The 24,067-nt window shown below is 48.0% G+C and overlaps 3 protein-coding genes across 4 annotated transcripts in view; 2 read left to right on the top strand and 1 right to left on the bottom strand.

Moving 5' to 3' along the window:
- Positions 1-815: 815 nt before the first annotated feature.
- Positions 816-10,648, top strand: taf7 (TAF7 RNA polymerase II, TATA box binding protein (TBP)-associated factor). Its single transcript, XM_042074444.1, is given in 14 exon segments — positions 816-1,067; positions 1,379-1,437; positions 1,533-1,609; positions 2,119-2,197; positions 3,347-3,480; positions 3,852-3,972; positions 4,559-4,617; positions 5,727-5,799; positions 6,637-6,747; positions 7,074-7,231; positions 7,233-7,269; positions 8,385-8,497; positions 9,816-9,875; positions 10,353-10,648. Coding segments are annotated over 13 exon segments (1,107 nt in total). The 5' UTR covers positions 816-1,067; positions 1,379-1,397; the 3' UTR covers positions 10,398-10,648.
- Positions 10,649-11,001: 353 nt separating this feature from the next.
- LOC121694321 lies at positions 11,002-20,285 on the top strand. 2 transcript variants are annotated; one of them, XM_042074442.1, is made up of 8 exons: positions 11,002-11,481; positions 12,345-12,524; positions 12,992-13,180; positions 13,509-13,685; positions 14,143-14,284; positions 16,369-16,988; positions 17,436-17,580; positions 19,180-20,285. In XM_042074442.1, exons 1-8 carry the CDS (start codon positions 11,386-11,388, stop codon positions 20,172-20,174), a joined length of 2,544 nt encoding a protein of 847 aa, XP_041930376.1. In that variant the 5' UTR covers positions 11,002-11,385; the 3' UTR covers positions 20,175-20,285. The 2 variants fall into 2 exon arrangements, with proteins under 2 accessions (XP_041930376.1, XP_041930377.1); XM_042074443.1 differs by lacking the exon at positions 11,002-11,481 and adding an exon at positions 12,030-12,089.
- Positions 20,286-20,413: 128 nt separating this feature from the next.
- Positions 20,414-24,067, bottom strand: part of drp2 (dystrophin related protein 2) — a 138,809-nt gene continuing 135,155 nt past the window's right edge. The window contains 1 exon segment of the mRNA XM_042074445.1: positions 20,414-23,794. Within this exon segment, the coding sequence (XP_041930379.1) occupies positions 23,700-23,794 (95 nt within the window). The 3' untranslated portion in view covers positions 20,414-23,699.

Below are 24,067 nucleotides of genomic sequence, written 5' to 3'. Positions count from 1 at the left end.
TTCAACAGTGGGCCAATGACAGGCCTATTGTATATGACTCGGTACAGAGTTAGTATGGCCTGGTACCTACAAAGGCGAACTTGGTATAAATATCTATATATATTCTGAAAGTACATGTTATAATGATTTCATTTGACCCCCCTTTTACATATGCACAACTTATTGTTTTCACAGCCACACAATTTGAAGTTCAACAGTGTATGTCAATGGCAGACATAGTATATGACTCGGTACACACTTAGTATGGCCTGGTACCTACAAAGGCGAACTTGGTATAAATATCTATATATATTCTGAAAGTACATGTTATAATGATTTCATTTGACCCCACTTTTACATATGCACAACTTATTGTTTTCACAGCCACACAATTTGAAGTTCAACAGTGGGCCAATGACAGGCCTAAAGTATATGACTCGGTACAGAGTTAGTATGGCCTGGTACCTACAAAGGCGAACTTGGTATAAATATCTATATATATTCTGAAAGTACATGTTATAAGGATTCCATTTCACCCCCCTTTTACATATGCACAACTTATTGTTTTCACATCCACACAGTTTAATTATATTGACGTTGAAAAAATATAGCATTCTAATGTGTATTTTCGATTTAAATGTCTTATTTAATCATTTTCTAAATTTACTTTCCCTTTGGTAACACAATACAGTTTTAAATTAATAATTTTTAAACATATTCATTACTTTTTCATTGAAAAAGTAATGACTATGTTCTGACTTTTATTTTGAATGATTCGCGAATGGCGGCCATATTGGAATTTTCTTTACTGTCGCTAGTTTCACACTACTAGCACATCGGTTTTCCTGTCTGGAAGACTGCTTGTTGGTTATAACTCTATTACATAAATAATTAACATATAAACATACATATTGTAATACATAGTGTACTTCTTCGTGGTTTGTGAAACGATTGTTTTGCTCATAGCATGTCAGTAGTGTAGGTGTAGACGTTATTGTCTGCTAGCTAGGTAGCTAGATGCTAGAAAGGTTAGCTTAGCCTAAACAAAGTGAATATCCTATTATTACAACAAGAAAGGTGCATTGGTGGTAAGTGGACCTATTTTCTGCATTCATAACAAAGTGTCTTACCATCCCTTCCCACTCTCTGAAGTATTATCCTTACTCATATTAGTTATGCTAGTATGCTAGCATGCATTTAAAACATCAGTGACAAATGCTGAGACACTTAATGTAAACGTTAACGTTGTTTGCTATGTGTATGCTTATATGCTTGTATTCATGCAGCATTTGAATGACAACTAATACTATGCTGATTTGGATAGTTTGTTGAAAATATGTTCGTATCACGTCAGGAAGCTCTTGTGTGCGTGTGCCGTTATACGTTTGTGTTATTGTAGATAGGAACCGTCTGCCTTCATGCAGAACAAGAAGACCAAGATGACTTCGAAAGTTAAAGGTCTGTTTTGCTGTATCTATCTATTCTTAGCATGAACAAGTCGTTACCAATTCCTTGTTAAGATCTATTTAACAATATTTCTGTCATATTTACAGTGGGCAAGGTGGGCTCCAAGAACAAGGAAGACGCCCCCCACGAACTGGAGAGTCAGTTCATTCTTCGTTTACCTGCGGTAAGGTTTTGAGCAATGATTTTCCACCGTGCCTGTCACATGGCAGGGTCTAGTACTCGTCTCATCTTCGCTGAGATCACCACGGCTGTGTGCCACCAAATGAAACCCTCCACGAGCCCACTAACCGCCTTTTATCGAGTATATTTGGAATGCAAATGCACTGTTATAGATGTTTGCTACACTGCGTTGTTATTGCAGTAGCAGTAGGAGCAAAAACTGTACTTATACTGGTGGTGCGTCTTATCTCCTACTGCCCCACTCACCTACTGTCTCGTGCCACTCACCTACTGTCTCGTGCCTCTCATTCTAAGTGGAAAACGATCTGAAAATCATGAGTAGATTTGTCAGAAATGCAAAATTATGTTTTAAGTACAATTTTTGCCATTTATACTGTACATATCCAAAATACAATGCAATACAAATCAACTAACACAATGCAAAGTCTAATGTGTCACTCCAAGGCAACATAGAGTAAAGTTGACCCTCTTGCCATCATTTTTGCCTTATAGGAGTATGCCTCAACGGTCAGAAGAATTGCCCAGTCCAGTAGTATGAACACAAAAGACAGACTCACCATTGAGCTTCATGGTATGTAAAAGAGTGTTATTACATGGCTGTATAAATTATTCGGCTGTGCTTTTCACTTTTTTTGCCAAACATGTATGTCTATTTTGTCTGGTCAAAAGTTTGATAGAAAGGAGTCCAAGAAATGGTGCCCAAATAGGAATAACTTTGGCACAATTCTGTCTGTGGTAGCTTGGTATTTCCTTTCTTCTGTTATCATCTCCTCAAAGCAAGGTAATAACAAATCAGTGGAAATGTAGTCACTGTTGGGTAGTGAAGCGATAATGCATTTAAAGCAATGTCATCATGTGAGCCAGAGCCGATATGGCCAGAGCTGCTTGCTCTGTAAAGGTATTTCTGTCCCACCCAAATTTGCTGAACTACTTGCGAAGTAGCCTATTCATCACAGACATCACATGTATCACACGAAAGAGCTTTTTCTCAGCTTTTAAACGATGTTAGTGGTTAGTTGTTGTGGTAAACGGTTCGCGAGAAAAGTAACTTTAATTTAATCATGTTTTCTGCGCCCGTCTCCCTACCCATTCTTCTTGGTGGAATACTTCGCGAACTTTCCCTCAACACATGACAAACCATCAGAATAAACAGCAGACCTTACCGAACACAAAGGTGTAAAGCATTCCCCTGTACAGTTAGCCATTCCAGAGTAATCCGGTTTTAAATTTGCAGCAATGTCTATATGCATGTCTCCAACTTTGGGGTTCACAATGTGTTTAAATTGTTCAATGCATGATTTTATAACAGGCCAAATACAAAATAAATGTTACAAATATTGCCTAGATATCTGTAAACATTACAATCAGAGGATGTATACAGATAGGGCAGACAGACGCTCATGAGTTCATGCTTTGTTTTATCGCTGGATTTTAGGATGGCCTATTATGGCAACCGATTGCATTTCGATCTTATCGATTCGGCAAAAAGTCTAGGGTGCTTGGTAGTAAATTTGGCGAGACGCTTCGTCTATGTGAAAAGGACAGGCCCTCCGCGAATTTGGGGACATAATTTTGCGTGGATTTTGGCAGTGTGTAAGGGCCTACAGGTGTGACACAATGTGTCATATAGTATGTCACAGTGGAAACACTCTGCATGGCTTCATTCCTAGTTGACAGGTGTGTGTCTCCTTTTTGTAACATGCCTCCTCTGCCTCTAAAGCTGATGGTCGCCATGGCATCGTGAGAGTGGACAGAGTGCCTCTGGCCTGCAAACTGGTGGACTTGCCCTGCATTATAGAGTCACTGAAGACCGTCGACAAAAAGACCTTCTACAAAACAGCTGATGTGTGCCAGGTATTCTCCCTTAATAACTTATGACCGTCTGTTAAACTCGCCGGGAGTTCTGTCTGAATTAGATTCCCATCTAATTAAAAATTCATAATCAGAATCAAGTGTATGTTGTTGAGGCTCCGGCCATTGGTGTCTGTCTCGCACACAGTACACAAAAACAGTGCACAATATACAGACCATGTGATTGTGCATCTTATTTCCAGACAGGTCACAATATACAAGTAAAATGCACACTAATACACAAACACACACAACACAAACAAAACTCGTGTCTCCGTGAGAAGAGGCTGTGTCTGTCTGACTCATTCCAATGTGGCTGTGTAGCTGTTGCTTTGTCGCTGAATATTTCATGCTTTTTATGCCCCGCTGTGCAGATGTTGGTGTGCTCTCTGGATGGGGACCTGTACCCCCCTCTAGAGGAGCCCACTGGTACAGCAGACAAGAGCAAGAAAAAGGACAAGGACAAAGACAAGAAGTTTGTCTGGAACCATGGCAGTAAGTGTCTCTCCAGTCAGATATGAGCAGGGCTCAGGCTAGCTGTTGACATGCGTAGAATTAGCACACACCCTGTGCTTTGAACCAAGAGTGCAGATAATTATGATGTCACATTTTTCTTAAAGTTTCATGAAGAGATCATTGAGATCACATGAATATAAGTATATTTCAGCATGTTCAAAAGTGGACACCATTTTTAAATACAGCTAACGTGTTTTTGTTAGGGTGAAGAAGCCATTCCTGAGATAGAAAATGCATTTAACTCTCCAACAGTGTAGTCTGATGCCTGTCGATTTGTGTGAAGAAGTAACTAAAGGCCTTACCCACCACTATATTACAGTAACACTTCTTAAACAGTACATTTGCTTGCTTAGACTTTCCTGTGTGAAACAAGTGTAAGTGCAAGACAAGTGCTCAAGGCTGTACTGTAGGATGAAAGGAAGATGAATGGCCTTGCGATAGCCACGGCACGCTCAGCCTTGTGGATGCGTCAGCTGCTGCCGCCGTTGCTGCCATGTGCTGTTGATTGAGCTGTTTAACACACACACACACACACACTCACACACACACCTGTCTTGCCCTTCAGTCACATTCCCCTTGAAGAACACGCGCAAGAGGAGGTTCAGGAAGACTGCCAAAAAGAAGGTGGGTTGCGCCTCGACACTCTTTTGTTACTCGTTTGTTCTTCACCTCCGCCGCACTTGTCTGTAACACCTTCTTCATCCTCTCGTCTGTCTTCTGATGAGGTTATCAAATCCTACACAGGTCTTATTTTGTTTGTTTGAAATAACAGATTTACATTTAGAACTGAGTAGGGAGGTTGTGGGGGTGGGGGGGGGGGTGAGGAAGAGAAGTGAACGTGCTAGGAAGTAAAGAGTGGAGATTTACATATAAATAAAGTCCTCCATCTTGATGCGCCGACCCCCCTCTGGAGGCGCAGGGGGAGAAAAGCTATTTGCGGCTGCAAAGTGGAGCTTCTGCAGCGGACGCTTGGGTGGTGGAGGAGGAGGAGGTGGAGGGGGGATAGAGGGAGAGGTGGGAGCCCGGGGCGGAGAAAAGGCGAGCCGAGGAGTAAATCACCTGTGAAACCCAGCAGGCCGGGATCAATCCAGCCCCCTCTCCCACCACCACCACTACCACCACCCAGCCCAGTCCACAGAGCCCTGTTTTAATCGCTAATGTGCTACCTGGCTGGAGGCCAGGAGGCTGCGCTCAGATCAGTGGGAACCGGGAAAGATGGGGGGGGGGGCATAGGGTAGCGCCCCCCCCACCAGGGCTGAGGCTCAAAAGAGTGAGTGATGAGATGGAGATGGGACGGTGTGGGTGGGTGAGGAGGGAGGGAGGGAGGGATGGTTAGAGAGAGGGAGTGTGAGTGCAATAACAGGGTTGTGTGAAGGAAGAAATGGGGCATGGATGGAGAAAAGTGAATAGGACTTGGGTGAATGAGACGTCAGCTGCAGTACAGAAAAAGCCAGGAGCTCCCATACTCGCCCTGCATACTTTTGTTGGGGCATTTTGATGGATAAAGACAAGACCTTTCAATCATTAATTTGGCTTGAACTGAGGCGACTCTACCTAACTACACAGTAGAAAGAGGTCCTGCATGCCGACATGAATTTCTGCCAGTTTCTGGCAGTTTATTTGCACAGTGGAGGGGCCATAAATGAGCCCTAATGCTTGAGGGGGAACAAATGAATGATGGAGGCATTGGATGAGTGAATGGATGAGTGACATGCTGTGTGTGTGTCCTGCAGTACATCGAGTCCCCTGACGTTGAAAAGGAGGTGAAGCGACTTCTCAGCACTGACGCAGAAGCAGTCAGCGTCCGTATCCTTCCAGAAGCCACCCACACACACACACACACTCTCTCTCTCTCTCTCTCTCTCTCTCTCTCTCTCTCTCTCTCTCTACTCACTCACTCACTCACTCACAATCTCTCTATCTCTAACACTCTAACAGATATAAGCTCCAGTACTTTAACACATTTTAACACGTCACGCAGGCTGCAGAAGCAGACTGGCGCTTGGATAAACTTGTTTACAACCCTGCACATCTCTCTCCGTCTTTTAGTCTGTGATTAAAGCCGCTCCGGTTCCATCTCCCCTGCCTTGTGTGCCCCCCCCCCCCCCCCCCCCCCCCACACACACACACACACACACACACACACACACACCCTCCCACTCCACCCACCCACTCCAGTTATAGCATCAGAGAGCAAATGAGCCCACTAATCTCTGTTCTGCATAGCGTTGCCCACCAACATCTCAGCACTCCCAGAGAGAGAGAGAATCACAGTCAGAATAGAGAGAGATAGAGTGTCAGAGTCAGAATAGAGAGAGAGAGAGACAGAAATAGGAAGGGGGGGGGGGGGGGGGGGTTGCTATGCATTAGTATTCATAGTGCAGTGATGAGCCATCATTAACCAGCACTTGTTCCAGACGAGAGATTAGGCCTCAGCTCTGGCCTGGCTTTGCACCAGATTCTCCACTGAAGAGCGCCTGATGTAATCCTGGATGCAGATTAATATGTGTCAGTGCTGTTGTAGCTTAATGAGTGGGCTTAGCACGCTAAATGTCAGCAGCAGAGACTTGGAGGAGAGTGGTGTAAGTGAGTCGTAGATATTTTGTGTGTGTGTGTGTGTGTTTGCCTTGACCTGGTGACCAGGGTGGGAGATAATCGCTGAGGACGAATCCAAAGAGGCTGAGAACAACGCGCTGGCCAACCTGGATTCCTCGCCTGGCACCTCAGGGAACAAGATGGGCCACGGGTCCGCAGGTAAGGACACAGCTACCACCGGGGGGTGGCCTCCACGCCGCCTGGCCTTACAGTCCGCTAGTGACCAGTGCGGTCTCATTTTCACCCTGCTACTCTTTTGAGCGCCTTCCTCTTGGGTGTCTATGTCCTTCTCTTTTCTGTCTTTTTCCTTCACTCTCTCTCTCTCACTCTCTCTCTGTGACTCACTTTGGCACTTGGCCATCTCATTCAGTCTCGCACCACTTCCCACGTCTGTCACACTCTCACCCTTTCTCTGTGTCTCACTCTTTTCTGTGTGTGCGCTCTCTCTCTCTCTCTCTCTCTCTCTCTCTCTCTCGATCCTATAGCCCAGCACGACGAGCTGAGAGAGATCTTCAACGACATCAGCAGCAGCAGCGAGGATGAGGAGGACGAAGGGGACCGGCACGAGGATGAAGATCTGAACATCATGGACACGGAGGACGACCTGGAGCGCCAGCTGCACGAGAAACTCAACGAGTCCGACTCGGCCCCGGGACCAGAGCGACAGCAACAGCCAGATAGGTGAGATGTGTGCGTGCGTGCGTGCGTGAAATTGGCAGAAACAGTCTGTCTATGGATGCAGATGTACATGTATACACACACAGAGAGAGGCAGACACTGTGTGACACAGGCAAAGGTCAATGAGACAGGTGTGTGTGTCTTTTGTAGCACACGCTTGGCCCTGAGGCAGCCTTGTTTGTGCGTGCATCTGCATGTGTGACTGAGTGCTTTAGCTGTGCATTTTACTATTCTGGACACACGCACACTCCCAGAGCCTATACATAGTTACTCATATCAGGCGACAGAGAACGGATCCTGGCTTCACCCTGCGCGGATCCACAGCGGGTGTGGCCCAGAGTCCCACTCGGTTTTCATTTGCGGCTCACGCGGCCCAATGAGAGCGCTGCGTGGGTGGTGATAGTGTAGTGACATCCCGCTCCCATTACCCAATTTGCCCCCCTTGTCCCCGAAAAACATCACTTCAGCAGAGGAAAGGGAACCCCATTAAAAGTAAGGGCACGTCTTGATCAGAGACAGTGGGAAGGAAAACAACCCTCTGAAGTGCACAAATGTGTTGTTTTTTTAACTCTCTTTCTCTAGCTTACCTACCTTCCACACACACACACACACACACACACACACACACACACACCCCACACACATACAGACACACACACACAAACACACACACAGACACACACACTTATAACTTATATACACACAACAGGGGGGGCTGTGCAATTGCTGTCAGAGGTAGATAAAAGCCTTTCCTGCTCCTCTGCAGCCTCCCCCCCCCTTCCTCCCATCTAGGTACACAAACAGCCGTTTCCTCCCCAGTCGCTAACACACAGCGCTGCAGCTGGGCCGCAGTAGGCCTCTGCTAAGCTGCTCACAGCCCTGCTGCTGCTCGGCTCGCGGGCCACCCCCAGGTCTCAGCAGCGCTTTGAAGACCCACGGCCCGATCAATAGAACTAATCGCTCCGCCAGGAGCTCCGGGGGGGGGGGGGGGGGGGGGGGGCACAAGGGACTGGCCAGCTGGATTAAAGGGTACAGATTTGGAGGGGTCTGGGAGAGCAAAAGGGTGGCCTCAGGTTTACTAACTGTCTGTCTGCCTGGTCTGTCTGCCTGTACTGTAGTGATGGAGTACCAGGTGCAGATCAACAACCTGAAGGCTAAGCTACAGGACACACGAGCCCGCAAGAAGCAGCAAGAGGAGCTCATCATGAAAGTGGAGAACCAGGCGCTCAAGGTGAATCTATTTATAATACTCTTGAAATCAAACAAACATACAAACACACACACACACACACACACACACACACACACACACACACACACACATTGAGTTAATTATTTCCATGGTTACAAAAGGGTGCATACAGATTTTCACATTCAAGCACACACAGATGTATTCATTTGCATACCCAGAACATCATGTTGTGTATGAGCATCCTTAGGAGCAAAGCTAACACAGGGAGCTCATTATGAAGCTGGAGAACTGGCCACTCGATGGGGACAGCTGGGAAACATTACAAATGCCATTACTACCCCCATGTACACATTAGCATTACTTAGCAGTGTTCCTGGGCACTAACATAGCCACACACATTTTCACATGCAAATACGCACACAGACTATATTCAAAGTCATCTCCAGAAGAGAAGAATGTGTGCATTGAATATACGTATTCTTTAGACACAATAACACACAATGGATGCATACATATACATTCTTTTTTGCACATATTTGTATGTGTTGCTCAGGACAAATGCAGTTGCATACAGACACACCTGCATCTATATTCACAAGGTCTCATGCACGCACACACACATGCACACTTAACATATTTCAATCCAGCAGGGCGCCTTCCACCACACAATAGTCACATTCCCTCCCACCCAATCACACATCAACGCACATGCACACACACATTCTCGCCTTCCGGTGATGTTCAGTGATGTATGCATAACCTTTTAACAAAATGACGATGCATAAAACATACCAAAATCTCATCGCTAGGCAACTTTTAAGACAACCCCTTCCCTTTCTCCCTCTGGCATAAATATTGCATTTTTGCCATTACCCCTTTTTTTCGCAAAATGCGCAGAAAACTCAGGGCATAAAAATTCATTGGCGTGCCAAGTGCTCCTTTGGGAAGATTAACAGCAGGCGAAATATCCACAGACATCCCTGTGCCTCCCCTTTGTCTGTCTTTTTTGTTCTTTTTTCATTCTTTTTCACTCGTTTTTGACTTTTTTTGAAATCTCCCCTCTAGTTTGGTCCAGTGCAGTTCAAGGCCCAGTCTTTTACTATTAGAGTCAGCGAGGACAGGGAAAGGTCATCTCCGTCTCGTTGGCATTTTGGCTTGACAACTGGAGGCCCTTATCACAGAGATACTATACGTGTACAAGGGGTGACCTGCCTGCGCACATCACAACTAGGCCCAGGCAGCTGCAACAGATATACTTTTTTTCACTCTACTCATCTGCTTTTCTTTCTCTCTCTCTCTCTCTCTCTCCCTCTCTCCTCCCACTCTCATTCTGTTTTTCTCTTCTTCTTTTCCACAGAATCGCTTCCAGGCCCTGCTGAATGAGATTGTTCATCAGGAGGACCGCGAGATGGAGCAGGTAGGTGTTACCGGCGGCTGGGAAACCCCCCCTCCTGGTTTTCCGAGGCGCTCAGCCAGCCAAGCCAAAACCCACTCACGCCCCCTTCCCACTCCCACCGCCTCGCCTCGGCTCGCTCTGCACCTGGGCAATTCAGCTCATCATCCTCCACACCAGCTCAATCAGGCCCATTTAAGCACTCACAATGGCTGAATTGGTACAAGTGAAATGGTCCTCAGGCCTAATCCTGATGGTCATAATTGTCATTATTGTGAATTTGGCCCCAGTGCGCGCTGGCGTCGCGGTCCCTCCGGAGTCGCCCTGGCCCAAAATGAACAGCTATTTTTTATTAGGGAAAAAGGATGGGACCGTGTCAGAGCACACGCTAATCATCACCCACTTAAATCACAATTACACCCCCGCAGTCGTTATCCATCAAGCCTCTCTTCTCACTCTTTCCTCTCTCTCTCTCTTCCCTCTTTCTCTCTCTCTCAACAGCTGGCGTCCCTTCAGGATCAGCTGGACTCCCTGATGGAGAAGTGAACAGCAGGTGGCAGCACTAAGTCAGGGAAGGAAGCTGGGTGACTGCCACTGTCACTGCTGTGAAATGAAATGACTGCTTTTCTCTGTTGAGGTAGAAAGTTGGCTGTGCGTTAATACACAAGAAATGTGTTCGTTTTTGTTTTCATATTTCCCCCCCCTGTAATATTGACCCATTTATAGTTGTTCAGTTGTAATTTGGAATGCAACACTGTAATGCTGATGTATGATTTGAATAAACCATGACTTTAAAATATAAATTTGCAGTGTTACCTCTGTTTAACAAGGTTATATGACTGTTGAGTTACTGCAAGCATTGCTACAGGTCTGGTTTCACTGCTGTACTGTAATGAGCCCTTGAAACCTGACATGGGTAATGAGGAGTTCAGGAGAATTCAGGAGTCCTGCTCTGCTTTGCCCCACACTAGCCCTTTCACTTTCTCCACAGTGGTGTTCAAGAATGGCCGCCCCTTCTAGAACCAACTTTCCTGTACTGGGCAGGATCCCCCCCCCATGCATCCGGGCCTCTCTTGGTTGCTCTCCTGCCTCCCAGGTTTTACAGGAGATTATGCCAGAAGATTCTAGAGCAGGTGGGGAGGCCGGGGGATTAGCTCACGCAGATTAAAGTGGCCGCCATCAACCTGGCTAATCCAGCCATCTGTCAGAGAGCAGGAGGGATGCACCTGCCCCACAGGACAACTTGGGTTCTGTCGTAACCAGAGGACCGATCCTACCACACACACAGACGCCCTGCACAGTCAGCAGACACACATACAGAACACGCAGAGTCATTAACACTAACGGGAGAAAGACATATTTTAGCGGGTTTTTTTTGTTGTTGAAAAGAAGTCAAAGAGGGATTTAAGACTGAGCGAGCCAGGGCGGACTCACTCAGCTACACGCATACACACACACACACACACACACAGCTGAGCTACAACTTTACAGAAGCTACTGCTTGGCTGCAGCGTTCCTCCTCCCAAAGCAGGACATGGAGGAGACCTACATGCTCAGACACCATGGGGTGAAGAAGAAGATCCTGAGTGGGGGAACGGGCCGCATGCCTAATTTCCCTCCTGGAACTAAGGTAGGACACACACACATACACACGGCCATGCTGTGTATTGAATGAATGGACGTGTTTTCCAATTAAATAAACTTTTAGTGGCAGTAAATAGTTTTATGAGCCAGGAGGTTATGCTTGTCTGGTGGTTTAGGTCTCCCTTGCTTAGGTCTATTGGCGTCTCTATTTATTCCTGAATTTTATCGTCCCGCAAAGGTCGATTAAGTTTTGTCTTGTGAAAACAAGGCAACGTCTCACTCTTGAAAGGGTAGGGTCTGGACACGGGCAGACATCGTTGCGTCAACAGTCTCAGGAAGCTTTAGCTGTGATCTGCAGCTAGGTGACTTTTTCACAGTCCGGCCATATGGCCGACGACGCGGCGGATGATGACAAGCATTTTCCACGGTGATGCCAAGAGTAATCTTGGTCGCCCAGCCTCCCAACCAGTCGCCGTTTCACCACCTGCGATATGAGCCCTCTGTCTGCCCGTTCGCTCTCTGTGCATACGATGCACTTCCGTCTCCCGCAATTACAGACAGACACCCAAATTAAAATGACGCACCACCTGGGAATAGAACATGTAATATCGTGGCCACCCCACTGCTCAGACACTGAAGGGTAGAAGGACAAGGGTAAAAAGGACTAGCTCACATGCCGTAGGCAGGCCACACACAAATTCAGACAGTCCTCTCATTTAGACTGGTTACATTGGAAAGGTCTAGATGTTTAGGAATTGTGCTATATTTGCTCTACTCTTAATCCTATCTGTGTGTCTCTCCTTCCTTTCACTTGTGCTGTATTTGCTCTTCTCTTAATCCTGTGTGTCTCCTTCCTTTCACTTGGCCCATTTTCTTTTGTCCTTTCGTTTCCCTCGTACCAACGTAAAGTTGGTGTTTCACTTCCAAACACTGCTGGATAACTTTGAGAGGACGGTGATTGATGACAGTCGCAAGGCCAAACGTCCTATGGAGATCTTCGTGGGGAAGATGTTCAAAATGGAAGTGTGGGAGGAGCTGCTCAAGTCCATGCGCATCGGAGAGGTGGCCGAGTTTTGGTGCGACGCCGTTGTGAGTGCAAGAGTTCAGATTTTCTGTCACACACACACACACACAAACAAATCTAGCCCTGCCGACGAACCCCAGCGTAAATTACGCACCGAAGCACGGAGAGCCCAATTTAGATCCTAATTAGCGTCGGCAGAATGGCAGGGAGTTCCGCTCTCATTCTCATGCAGATGAGCCAACCTCTAGTGGCCTCCTACACTATCAATTCATATCTGGCAAAAAAAGATGTTTCAGATTAGTTTTTGCACTTTCTTTTTATTTACAGCTAGAAGTTTTAAGAGAGAAAGAATTTGCAAGTCAAATGACAATTGATTGCACTTAGTAAGGTCAAGTTGCAGTAGAAGGGAGAACGGCAAACAGGCACACTCTTTTTGTTTCTGCCAAGTGAACAAGTATCTTACTTTCTTTTGGTCTCTGTGCACTCTCTCTTTCTCTCTCTCTCTTTCTTTCTTTCTCTCTCTCTTTCTCAGCACACAGGCTTGTACCCCATTGTGTCCAAGGGCATGCGCATGATTGCCCAGGGCAAAGACCCACTGGAGGGACAGAAGCACATGTGTGGTATGGGCAACATGTTCAGTTACCACTCCACCGGCTACCCGGAGTTGGATGAGCTGATGAGAGAACCCCAGCCACTGATCTTCATCATGGAGCTCATCTCGGTTGGCACTTTTTCAGAACCACGCATAGATACACACAGACACACACACACACATACATCTCCACATCATTTGCGTATGAGCATTTTAAACATCCCCCAACCCAACCGCTTGCCAAGTCCCAGAACAACAGTGGATCTGTGCAGCCTACTGTTCACAAACCACTCAAGCCTAAGAATAAACAGTGTTACGCAACCAAACATTACCACTTTATTGAGGGGGTGGGAAAAGTAACAAGTCTCCCATCTATGATCTGTACAATTCCCCTCTCCCAGCACCACCACCTCCTCGGACGCCTGTCTTTATCCCGACCTTGTCCTGTCTTCTCCAGGTGGGTGACCCGATGTCGTACGAGCGGGAGTCCTGGATGATGGAGAAGGACGATAAACTCAAGGCGGTGCCCTTGCTACACGCACAAGGCAACAGCCTGGTCAAGCAGGGGAGCTACCGCGAGGCCGCCAAGCGCTACCAGGAGGCGGTGGTGATGATGCGCGCTGCTCAGTCCAGGGTGAGACTGGGTGACGGAGGAGGAGAGCTGGTGTTGTCTAAGATGCTGGGTTGTGGGGACTGAAATATTTGAATCCAAGTTTCCAGTTTTTTTATGGAACAAGTGATTTTCTACTTCCCACTGACCTTATTAATTAGAAAGTGTGAGACATTTCCTGCAGTTATGCTACAGTATATCTGCAGTAGGTTTGTACCTGTTGAAAGCAGCTTCACGTGTGTCTTGCACTGTAGTCATTCATATTACATGTCTGAAGTCATCCTATTCATGGGTTTCATCAGGTCCCTTTTCACAGGTGTATAAAATCAAGCACAATGATTATGAATGCAGACTGCATGGTGCTTGATTGATACACCTGTGTAAAGGGACCAGATGAAACCCATGAATAGGAATTCTAGGCTGAGATGTTACGGCATCTATTGAAGCAGCATTGAGCTGAGATGGTTGTGTCTGTCTGCAGGAGATGCCTGGGCATGAAGACTACATCAACCTGGGCAGACTCATCATCCCCCTGGTGCTCAACTACTGCCAGTGCATGCTGGAGCTGGAGGAGTACTATGAGGTGATCGAGCACACCACCGAGCTGCTGGAGAAGCACAAAGGTACCAGTACGAGTGCCCGCGAGGGCCAGTTCTCATCAAATCCAACGCCACTGTGATTTTCAGCATCGATGTATACCTGATGAAGTCCAACATACATGGTGTATAGCGACAGGCTGAAGGGCTCAATTGCAGTAGCAGAGTGCATATTCTCATCAACATCAATTTAATCAGCGTGAACGTAGTTTCCCATCAGTGGAGAGAGCGGTGTTGTTCAGAATGGCGTCCTCACCTCAATATTACATTTTGGACTGCCGCACCTCAGGCGGAATAATTTCAGCTCTGTCTCGTTGTGCTGTTCGAAGTCTGCAGCAGCCTATGCACTCTGTGAATTAGAAGACCCACACACAATCACACACACACACGCAAATGCAAATTGAAGCGCATCCACATATTTCTGAAGTTTCATTGACAGCTTTTTATTCCTCCACGAAATGCGTCAGCATCACGGAAAATGTCAAGATGACTTTGCATAGGTCAGGGAAACCACGGAGGTAAACAACGCGAGTGCTTAGAGGCAAAAATCTGTTTATTTTCTTCAAAAGCCTCGCAAACGCTCGGTGTAACACAACAGGGGCTCACTCCGTTTACACCAAATCCTCCAGGGATTTAGTGTCTCTGTGCGCGACGCAACTGGAAGTCACTATTGCATTACCCGAGCAAGGAGACAATCGTCGTCATTCAGTATTCTCTCTCTCTCTCTATCTCGTTATTTTCCTCCTCCAACTGTCATTCCTTATTCCTTCCTTTTTTCGCCCACCCAGTGGTGCCTTTCCTGCGCCGGGTGCGCTAAGTGCCATGTAGATACTGTTCAGTTGCCTATCAGACCACAGTGCAGCAGTGCTTACACAGACAGGCAGCTATCTGCAGGAGAGAAAGTGTCATCCCTTTCTTCTCTCTCCATTTCTCTCTCTCTCTCTCTCTCTCTCTCTCTCTGCCTGCTGTTTCAGTGGCCCCGTGGCCCTGGTGTGGTCGGGTGGGCTGAGTCCTCTAATGAGGCTTATGCAAATAGAGGAGTGAAGCAGCGCAGAGCCAGGCAGGCCCCAGATCCTCTTAGGCCCCGATCAGGCTTTCTGTGTGAGCGAGCGAGTGTCTCAGTTTTATTTTATGTGTGTGTGTGTGTGTGTGTGTGTGTGTTATGCTGTCATTTCTCTCTCTCTCTCCGTCTCATCATCTCTCCCCCTCTCTCTCTGCTCTTTCGCCCTGGGTCCCCTCAGCCTGCGGTGACACCTCCACCCCCTCAGACGAGCCCAACACCTCGTTCTCGTTTCTGTCCCCCGTCCCAAACGTGTCACCTCTCCTCTACCTCGCTGTCTCTGCATCTCTACTCTTCTGTCATCCTCCTCTCTCTCCTCCTGCTCTTTCGTTCACACTGTCGGGGGAGCGATCTCCATGTGAAATGTGCTCGGCGCCAGAGCATGGCACAGTGGCAGCAGCCTTGGCAGCAGTTTGCCAGGGGCTACATCTGAGAGGCGTTTGGTGATGGCTTGTGTTGTGTGTCACTGCTGTGTGGAGTAAAGGGTGTGTGTGTGTGTGTGTGTGTGGTGGTGGAGTCTTTAAATGTTTGGCATGGAGGGGGATTTTAGCGTAGAGATCATATGGGAGAGTGGAGGAGCCTTGGATGGCGCTCATCGATGGCGCTCTTTAAGCGGACCCCCAGGCCGCCGCCGAGGCAGCAGAGGGGGGGATTAAAGTGTCTGGCGCGATGAAATAAACAACTCTCCGACGACGTGGAAGGGAAAGAGCCCGCAGTGACTTTCACGCTATGACGGCTTTATTCTCAATAACAGAAAAACGCCTTACTAGCATCGACCCACAGTCATTAGCGAGGCAATGTGTGCGAGAACACACAAAGAGGAGTACACACACACACACACACATATATATGTATACAAACACTCACACACGTCTTTATTGAAAACACAAACACATAGCCTGAGGCAAAAACTGTGATCACAGCTATTTTAAGGAAAGTGCAGAACAGCCTTGGATAAAAGGTATGTTTCAGATGTCAACTATTTTATTTTATTCCTTTATTAATTCATTTGTCTATTCTCAACACCCCTCACCCCCCCCCCTCCCTCCAGACTGTGTGAAGGCCTACTACAAACGGGCCAAGGCCCACGCGGCCGTGTGGAACGAGAAGGAGGCACGGCGGGACTTCCGGATGGTGGCCGAGCTGGACATCACGCTGGCCCGCCTGGTGCACCGCGAGCTGCAGAACCTCTCGGAGACGATGAAGGAGAAGTACTGGGAGGAGAAGGAGCAGTACTGGAACAAGCTGGAGAAGAGGAACGAAGGGATGGGGAAGAAAGGCGAGGAGGACGAAGAGAGGAATGGAAAGGTGGAGAAAGAGGGGGAGGAAGAGGAGGAGGAGACGAGTCTGACAGGGGTGGTGAAGATGAAGCAGATCGACGTGGACAGCTTGAAAATCGAGGCCCAGGAGCCCGGGCACAAAGTGGACAAAGCCAAGGAGGTTGCAGAGGAGCCAGCCACCAATGAGAAGCCAGCCACAGGTCTGGACGGTAAGACGGGTACCAATGAGAGCGCACCGGCGGCGTTAGAGGAGAAGGATTGGCAGGAGATGCTGAGGCTCACCATGCACCTGCAGAAGGAGGGGAACTTCCACATGGAGGAGAAGCACCATGACGAGGCTGCAGCCAAGTTCACAGAGGCTCTGCAGTATGTGAATTACCTTCAGACCAAGGTAGGTCCTACCCACAGTACAAATGCATGGATTTTTGGAGGATTCTGTTGGCATGGTTGATAAACATGTGGGAGATGTGTGTGTGTTTGTTTGTGTGTCTCTTGTTTTTGCTGCTTTGTGTGTGCTCAGTACAAAAATACTGCATTTATTCCACAGTGGAGAACTGTGACCATTTCACCCCAGGAAGATAAGCAATAAAGACACATTATCCTGTCTATAAAGCTTTATTGTGCGTCACTTGTAGAAAATTGAGGGTGTGTTGTTGTTAAAAAAAGGACAGACTTGTCAATCATCTGTCTGTCGTCCTCACTGAGACATTAAGAGTGTGTGTGTGTGTGTGTGTGTGTGTGTGTGTGTGTGTGTGTGTATCGAGGCATTTCTTTGTTGTCTCTTTCCAAACTCCCACCATCCCTCTCTCTCTCTCCCTCTCTCTATCTGTCTTCCCAGAGGGTGGCGTATAAAGGGGAGGACTGGGAGTCTCTGGAGAAGGTGCGCGTGCCGCTCATGCTCAACCTCAGCCAGTGTCGGCTGGAGCTGCATGAGTACCAGCAAGTGGTGGAGCTCACCAGCTGCCTGCTCAAGAGACACAAAGGCAAGACTCAATACAGCCAGGGCCCTTCCAAACAGCTTACAGTTAACACATATGCATACGCACAGCATGGACGCGCATCTATGGTACATACATATGCATATGTACAGTGCATACGGTATGTGTGGTAATGTAGTGAACACGCGAGTACAAAAGAACCCCCAGATAACACATGTTCATACATATGCATTATGCATTTGACCCGGTAACTATGCAATATGAGCACTCAAATAGGAACAAATGTACACATACATACATACATACAGAATCGAAAATAACGTTCAGACACGCATAGCAACCTACACACACGAGTTCCCACACTCTCTCACACCCTCGCTTGCCAATTTTGGAGGAGGGAGTGAGGAGGCTGTGGTAAATAGGGACACGAAGGTTCACCCCCTGCGGCAGCATACAGTGAGTACTGAGCTCCTCATCATCGCTGCTACCGAGACACTGACAATGAGCCCTCAGTGCAGTGCTGCGCTACAGAACCCACTCCTGCTCGGCTCACACTGTGTGAACACTTCATTTGTCTGCCCCCACCCCCCCCCCCCCCCCCCCCCCCCCCCCCCCTCAACCTCCACCCACCCCACTCCTCTGTAACTATGCTTTCTTAAGGAGGAAATGTTTGCATCATTCAATATAGAGAAAAACCTTGCGGTCGGTCCCTTGATGCAGCCATTGCTTTGCCCACAGTGAGGAGCGAAATTCGTTTGATTGTCTTCACCTGAATTATTTAGCGTTGGGATGAGCACAATGCAATGTGCGTCTGAACTGGCTTGGCAGTTCCATGTTTCATTAACTTTTCGCCCGATCTTTTCACATCACTCTTTCTCTCACTCCTCCCTTTTTATATTCTCATCTTTTTTCTTCCATTTTGGTATGCAGGGGCATTTTCACCCCATATTTGCCTTACCCAAGCTTATTTATGAAACATTTAAGACAAACAGTGCAATTCCTTTGCACAAGGTACAGGCAAGCATTTAAAAATACATGAAACAGTCATAACAAGAATTAAATACCTGAATTAGATTTTTGAGCTAGTCAGTGTGACATAATAACTTAATGCTTTTTGCTCTGTTTTATTTGACCTCAGGGAACAATTAATAAGAAAAATAAATGTGTTTTGGCCCTGAATTTTACTGACTGCCTTAAACCTGCATCATTAAATCAATATCATGGCACTCTGGAAGTCAGCACAGAGAATTATAGAATGTGTTCGACTCTCTAAAATCTTTGTTGGAACTCTGAAATGGAGTGCAGAGTTCTGACGAAGTCTGCCTATATACCTCCCTCCGAGTCTTGTTCAGACAGGGATTCTCTCATTTTTTTAATGTGCTTTTGGAAATAATATGCATTTGTTATTGTTGTTTTGGCGGGGTTGTCTGGATAATTGCCTGTAAATCCTTGTTTTTTTTGTTCATTCACTGGGTCCTCTTTCTCTACCTTTTCTTTCCATTGTGCAACTCCCCTCCCTATTTGTGTCCTCCCTCATCAGACTGTAATCATCTTCCAATTTCTTTGCTTCCCACAGTTGCTGTCTACATGTTGTCTCCCTCTTCCGCCAGACGGTAATCATTCTTTCTCTCTCACTCTGTGCAGGTAGCATGCGGGCGCTGTACCAGCGGGCGCGTGCCCACGCGGCACTGTACCATCTGGAGGACGCCAGGAGCGACCTGCTCAAGATCCAGAAGCGCCACCCCCAGTTCAAGCCCATTGTCCGGCTTGAGATGAAGAAGCTCGGGGAGAACGTCCGCGCCAAGAGCGTCAAGGAGAAGAAGAACTACTGGTCCACCCTCGAGGACAAGTACGGCAAGGGTGAAAAGGCGCAGGTGCCCGGCAAGAAGGCGGGGAAGAAGAAGAAGGCGGTCAAGTGGACGGACCAGGCGGCGAAGAAGGACGGAGCGACATTAGAGGAGATCAAGGAGGGGCCGAAGGAGGGGAGCAGCACCGAGATAAAAGACGGGAACGAAGGGGCTGCTGGCAAAATGGTGGCGGCTGTAGCATTGGAGGCAGCAGCGGTGGAGGCGGAGGTGGCAGCAGCGGCGGGGTCCGATCACACACCCATAAAGCAGGACAAAGCCCCAGGCGCAGCCGGCGCAGGGGAAGATAAAGCCAACAAAACCCCCAGATCAGGAGAGGATAAAACGGCCGAGGGAGCCCCATTAGCTGCCGCCTCGGCAGCCAGCCACATCTTCAAAGGGACCAATGAGATCAAAGCGCCGGCCGAGATTAAGGGGGAATCGGCCAATGAGCATTCCCCAGACGTAGCCGACGGTACGGTTCAAACGCAGCCCGCTAACGAGACAGCACCAGAGCCGGCGCCAGATACCGGGGTCGGGAGCTCTGGGAAGGCAGGAGCCGCGGAGACGGACAGGTTAGCAGGCCAGACAGACACCGCAGGCGAGAAAGCGAAGGATGGCGGCACGGGGGCTAAACAGGGAGCGAAGAAGAAGGCGACGACACCGCAGACCCCTGACGCGAAAGGGCCGCCCAAGGGAGCAGCCTGTGGGAAACCCAAACCCACGACCCCGGCTGGAAGGGGCAACAAACCCCCCACGCACGCCCCCAAACAGAAAAACAAGAAAAAGAAATGAGAGACTTGAGACACACGCACTCTTTAGTCACAGTAACCACAAGGCATTTGTGTATAACAAATACAAATTTATTTATTTCTCTGTACACAATGAGTAGAAAGCAGCCAGTAACCCATTCGTTTTTAAAAAGCCTTTGAGTCACACACATTTCTTTTGTACAAATTAAAAAATAGAAAAAGAGAAAAACAAATTACTTGTACCGTACTGTAGGTAGTATGTAATAAATAAAAAAACAGACATTACAAATGGATAAATTCATTAAATAAATATCAAACAGGCTGAGTGGGGGGGGTGAAGGTGAAGGGGTCAAAATGAGGAGGGAGGTTCAGTGGAATGTTTAATGAACATAGGGGACCTCAGCGAGACGAGGACAGTTCAACAGTAGTGATGTCAGTGGTTTCAACATAAGGGTTAAGTGATTCACATTGCCCCCTTGGGTTAGCTTCACCAAAACAAGCCTTGTTAACCGGGCCTGCGTGTACGGGGTCAGGCCACGTAGGTCTGTCGCTCACAGGGAAAATAATGAGTGTGTTCGTTACTGAGGGCCGGCCTGCTAAATATAGACGGGAGACGGCCCCTATGGCAATGCGGCGCGTTCCCTCGTTTTGCTCATCGACAATGCTACAGGAGACAATGGCTACCATTTGTGTGGTCTCACAACAAAGTGCACGGAGAGTGGAATATGGGAAGGTCCACGACTAACAGTTTGAGGCTTGGCTACATACAGTGCTCACCTAGTCCAGGTAATAGCTCCCCCTATATGCTATGCAACATGTGCAGAGACACGCGACCCATCCAACTCTAATGGATCATGGTGTGGGGTCATTTGTCATCGTTTACAGGCCAAGGCTCTGATGCAGGGCTCTATGTGGAAAGGTGTGGTCACGAACGGGTGGTACGTAATAGGGTGGAGACTAGGACAATGAGCGCTGAAGGAATTACAGTAAGTGTCCCTTTCTACATGGTGCTCAGACGCTCGTCTTCCTCTTAATGGTTACAGGTTACATGGGCCTCCCCGGGGAACAGAACAGATGTTGCCCATAACGACTCGAGCTTCTGAGGTATGCGGAGAGGGCAAATGTGCGGTTGCAGGGGGGGCTCATTGCGTCTGGTTATTTGCTTTAGTGTCTCTCTCATTCTGAATGACAGCCCACCTTTTTTCTGTCCGCAACGCACGGTGCCGTGTCCTTGGGGACAGTTCCCTAGCAACCGCATGAAAACAAACAGGCGGACGCGTTGCGCAAGATGTCAAAATGTGAGCGCTGCGGCTGGAGGGAAGATTCTGGAATGCCAAACGGGATTAAAAATGAAATCTTTGCTCCACAACGGGGTCATAGTGTTATTTAAATATTTCTTAGAGAATAGCATCTCTGCTCCTGTGCGACTGAAAATAATAGTGTTCTCTATGCAGATAAACAGGAAACGTCCTTTCTCTTGCATCCGTTAATCTCACGCCTACACCCTGGCAAAGGCAATCGAGCTGGTGAATTTACATAGAAGGCCAGTATTGTTTTCTCACTTTGTTTTTTTCTCTCCCTCTCCATCCTTTTCTCTCTCTCTCTATCTCTCACACTCTCTCCACACACACACACACACACACACAGCATTGCTTCCTATTCTCTTCACCTCTCCAGCATCCTCCCTCCTCACACAGATGTGGCTTTTATGCTGCTCTCTCTTTAACAAGGCCATCCTTGTGTTCTGCGTCTCTCTCTCTGTGTATGTGTGTGTATATGTGTGTGTGTGTGTGCGTGTGTGTATGTGCGAGCATGTGTGCGCACGTTGCTCAGGGAGAGCGGCTCCCGAGCTCTTTCACTACTTCCTCCTCTTCCTCCGCTTTGAACAACATTAAATTACCCATCTCTCTCCTCCAGCCCCCCTGTGTGACTTTGTCTTCCACTCCAACGGCAACAAGAGTGAACAAAAAAGAAGAGCATTGCTGGGTTCCTCTAAGGTAGGCTTCAGGACAGGGTTTTGTTCCCGAACCGCGTGTGTGACTGAGTCAGAGCTCAGTGGCTGGCGATGAAGGGAGGGGGGGGGGGGGGGTGGTAGCAGATGGTTCCCACTGGCGCACCACTGACAGAAGAACAGACAGACCTGTGGTGACGGGCACCACCACCACCACTCAATACATGTGTACGTTTGGTCCGTTAGGATCATTCTAGAATTAAGGCATGGTACACTGTGCTCTGTCGGATGAGACAGTGTTATCCGTCACCTGGTCTATCTTCTGGTTGAGAGAGAAGTCCATTTAAACAGCGCTGTTTTCCCTGGACGTTTGGCCGTGAGGGAGACAAAGTCGCCTGTGGCCCCTGGAGGGAGACCCCACCTCTACAAAACGCACATGAACAGAGAGCAGAGGGGCCAGTTATAGCAGCGCTTCCTGTGCTGTCACAACCCGTTCATTCAGTACATCTGTGTGTGTGTGTGTGTGTGTGTGCGTGCGTGCATGTGTCTGTGCCAATGCATTTGATATGCACTTGCTGTGAGGCGGAGAGATGTGGTACCAAAAGAGGATGGATGGTTATGGAGTGAGTGAGTGAGTAACGAGTGATATTCCCAATCCTGGAGTAGCCTCAGTTGGGGTTTGCACTTAAATAAATCTAAATCAAAAATTTAAATTGAGCAGCGCTCCCAGGCACTCTGGCAGAAGTGAAATAAACTGTGTGTGTGTGTGTGTGTGGGGGTGTGTGTGTGCACGCACGTCTGTTTTCTCTCGCTCTCTTTAATGTACCACTGACGTGTCAGACCTACAGAGTAAATATGCCTGTTGTGCCCTGCTGGCTCCCTGGCAATCTGCTCCTCTCCCTCCAAGCTGTTCGGCGCCGAGCACGAGAGGCACGAAAAACACCCCCCCCGCCCCTCCCCTCCTCACGCATGACCTGACCGATGAGACCTACCCCACGAACCATGCTCAGAGAAATGGCTGAGCTTGACTGAGAGTTAGTAACACACACACACACACACAGACACACAGTGATCCAGACTCTGTAGTTTGTGGCACTCTGATGAGCAAGAGATGTGGGTGGGTAGGAGGGAGGGAGGGGAAGAGTAGAATGATGAGGGGAATGAAAAGAAGAGAAGACCTTTTGCTTTTGTTTTGTTAAGAGTGGTTGTGCCTGTCCGTTTTTGCTAGAAGGTCGTTGTGCTGTCACGGTTCAACCTACAGAGCCTCTCACACTCCAGCCCACTCCACACAGCTGGTTAAGCACAGTGTCTGGACAAACGTTAGCCTTTGGCACCATTGAGTTGTGTGAGTGTGTGTGTGTGTGTGTGCGAATGTGGGTATGTGGGTGACGACGACTGAGGGTGTGTGTGTGTGTGTGTGTGTGTGTGTGTGTGTGTGTGTGTGTGGTGCTGAGGGGGAGCGCACAGCTGTGAGCAGGGCAGTGTGTGTGATGGAAGGATGGATGGAGGTTATCGTTGCGCTCTGCTGGCTCTGTTGCGGAGCGGCGTGAGCGAAGGAGAGAAAAGGCCAGTGTCCATCAGTCGGCCCCACGGTGACCTCCCCCCGGACTCCGGCACTCATCCGTCCATCCGCCGCCTGGAGGAGAGAGAGAGAGAGAGAGAGAGAGAGAGGAGAGAGAGAGAGGAGAGAGCAAGAAAAAATGAAAAGAGAGCTAGAAAAAAAAAGAAATGATGGTGTTATCTAACTACCCTGTTATTTTTTGAATAACATACAGGCAATACAAACTGGTTTTTACCATCGCTGCATTTACAAGAACTTATAAAGCCATGTTTCCGAGAGAGAAATGGCACATTTTAGAGCAAGCTGCCTGATTTGACTCAACTGCAGCACGTGAAATGAATAAAACTGAAACGTTCCACATCAACCAGATGAAAGGAACATCACAAACACCTGCTAGGGGCTCTACTTCTTGGTTCGACCTCTG

Source organism: Alosa sapidissima, chromosome 20 (assembly GCF_018492685.1).
Source record: "Alosa sapidissima isolate fAloSap1 chromosome 20, fAloSap1.pri, whole genome shotgun sequence".
In the NCBI taxonomy this organism is placed as follows: domain Eukaryota; kingdom Metazoa; phylum Chordata; class Actinopteri; order Clupeiformes; family Clupeidae; genus Alosa; species Alosa sapidissima.
The sequence above is the reverse complement of the archived record's forward strand: the minus strand, read 5'-3'. Positions and strand labels throughout refer to the sequence as shown.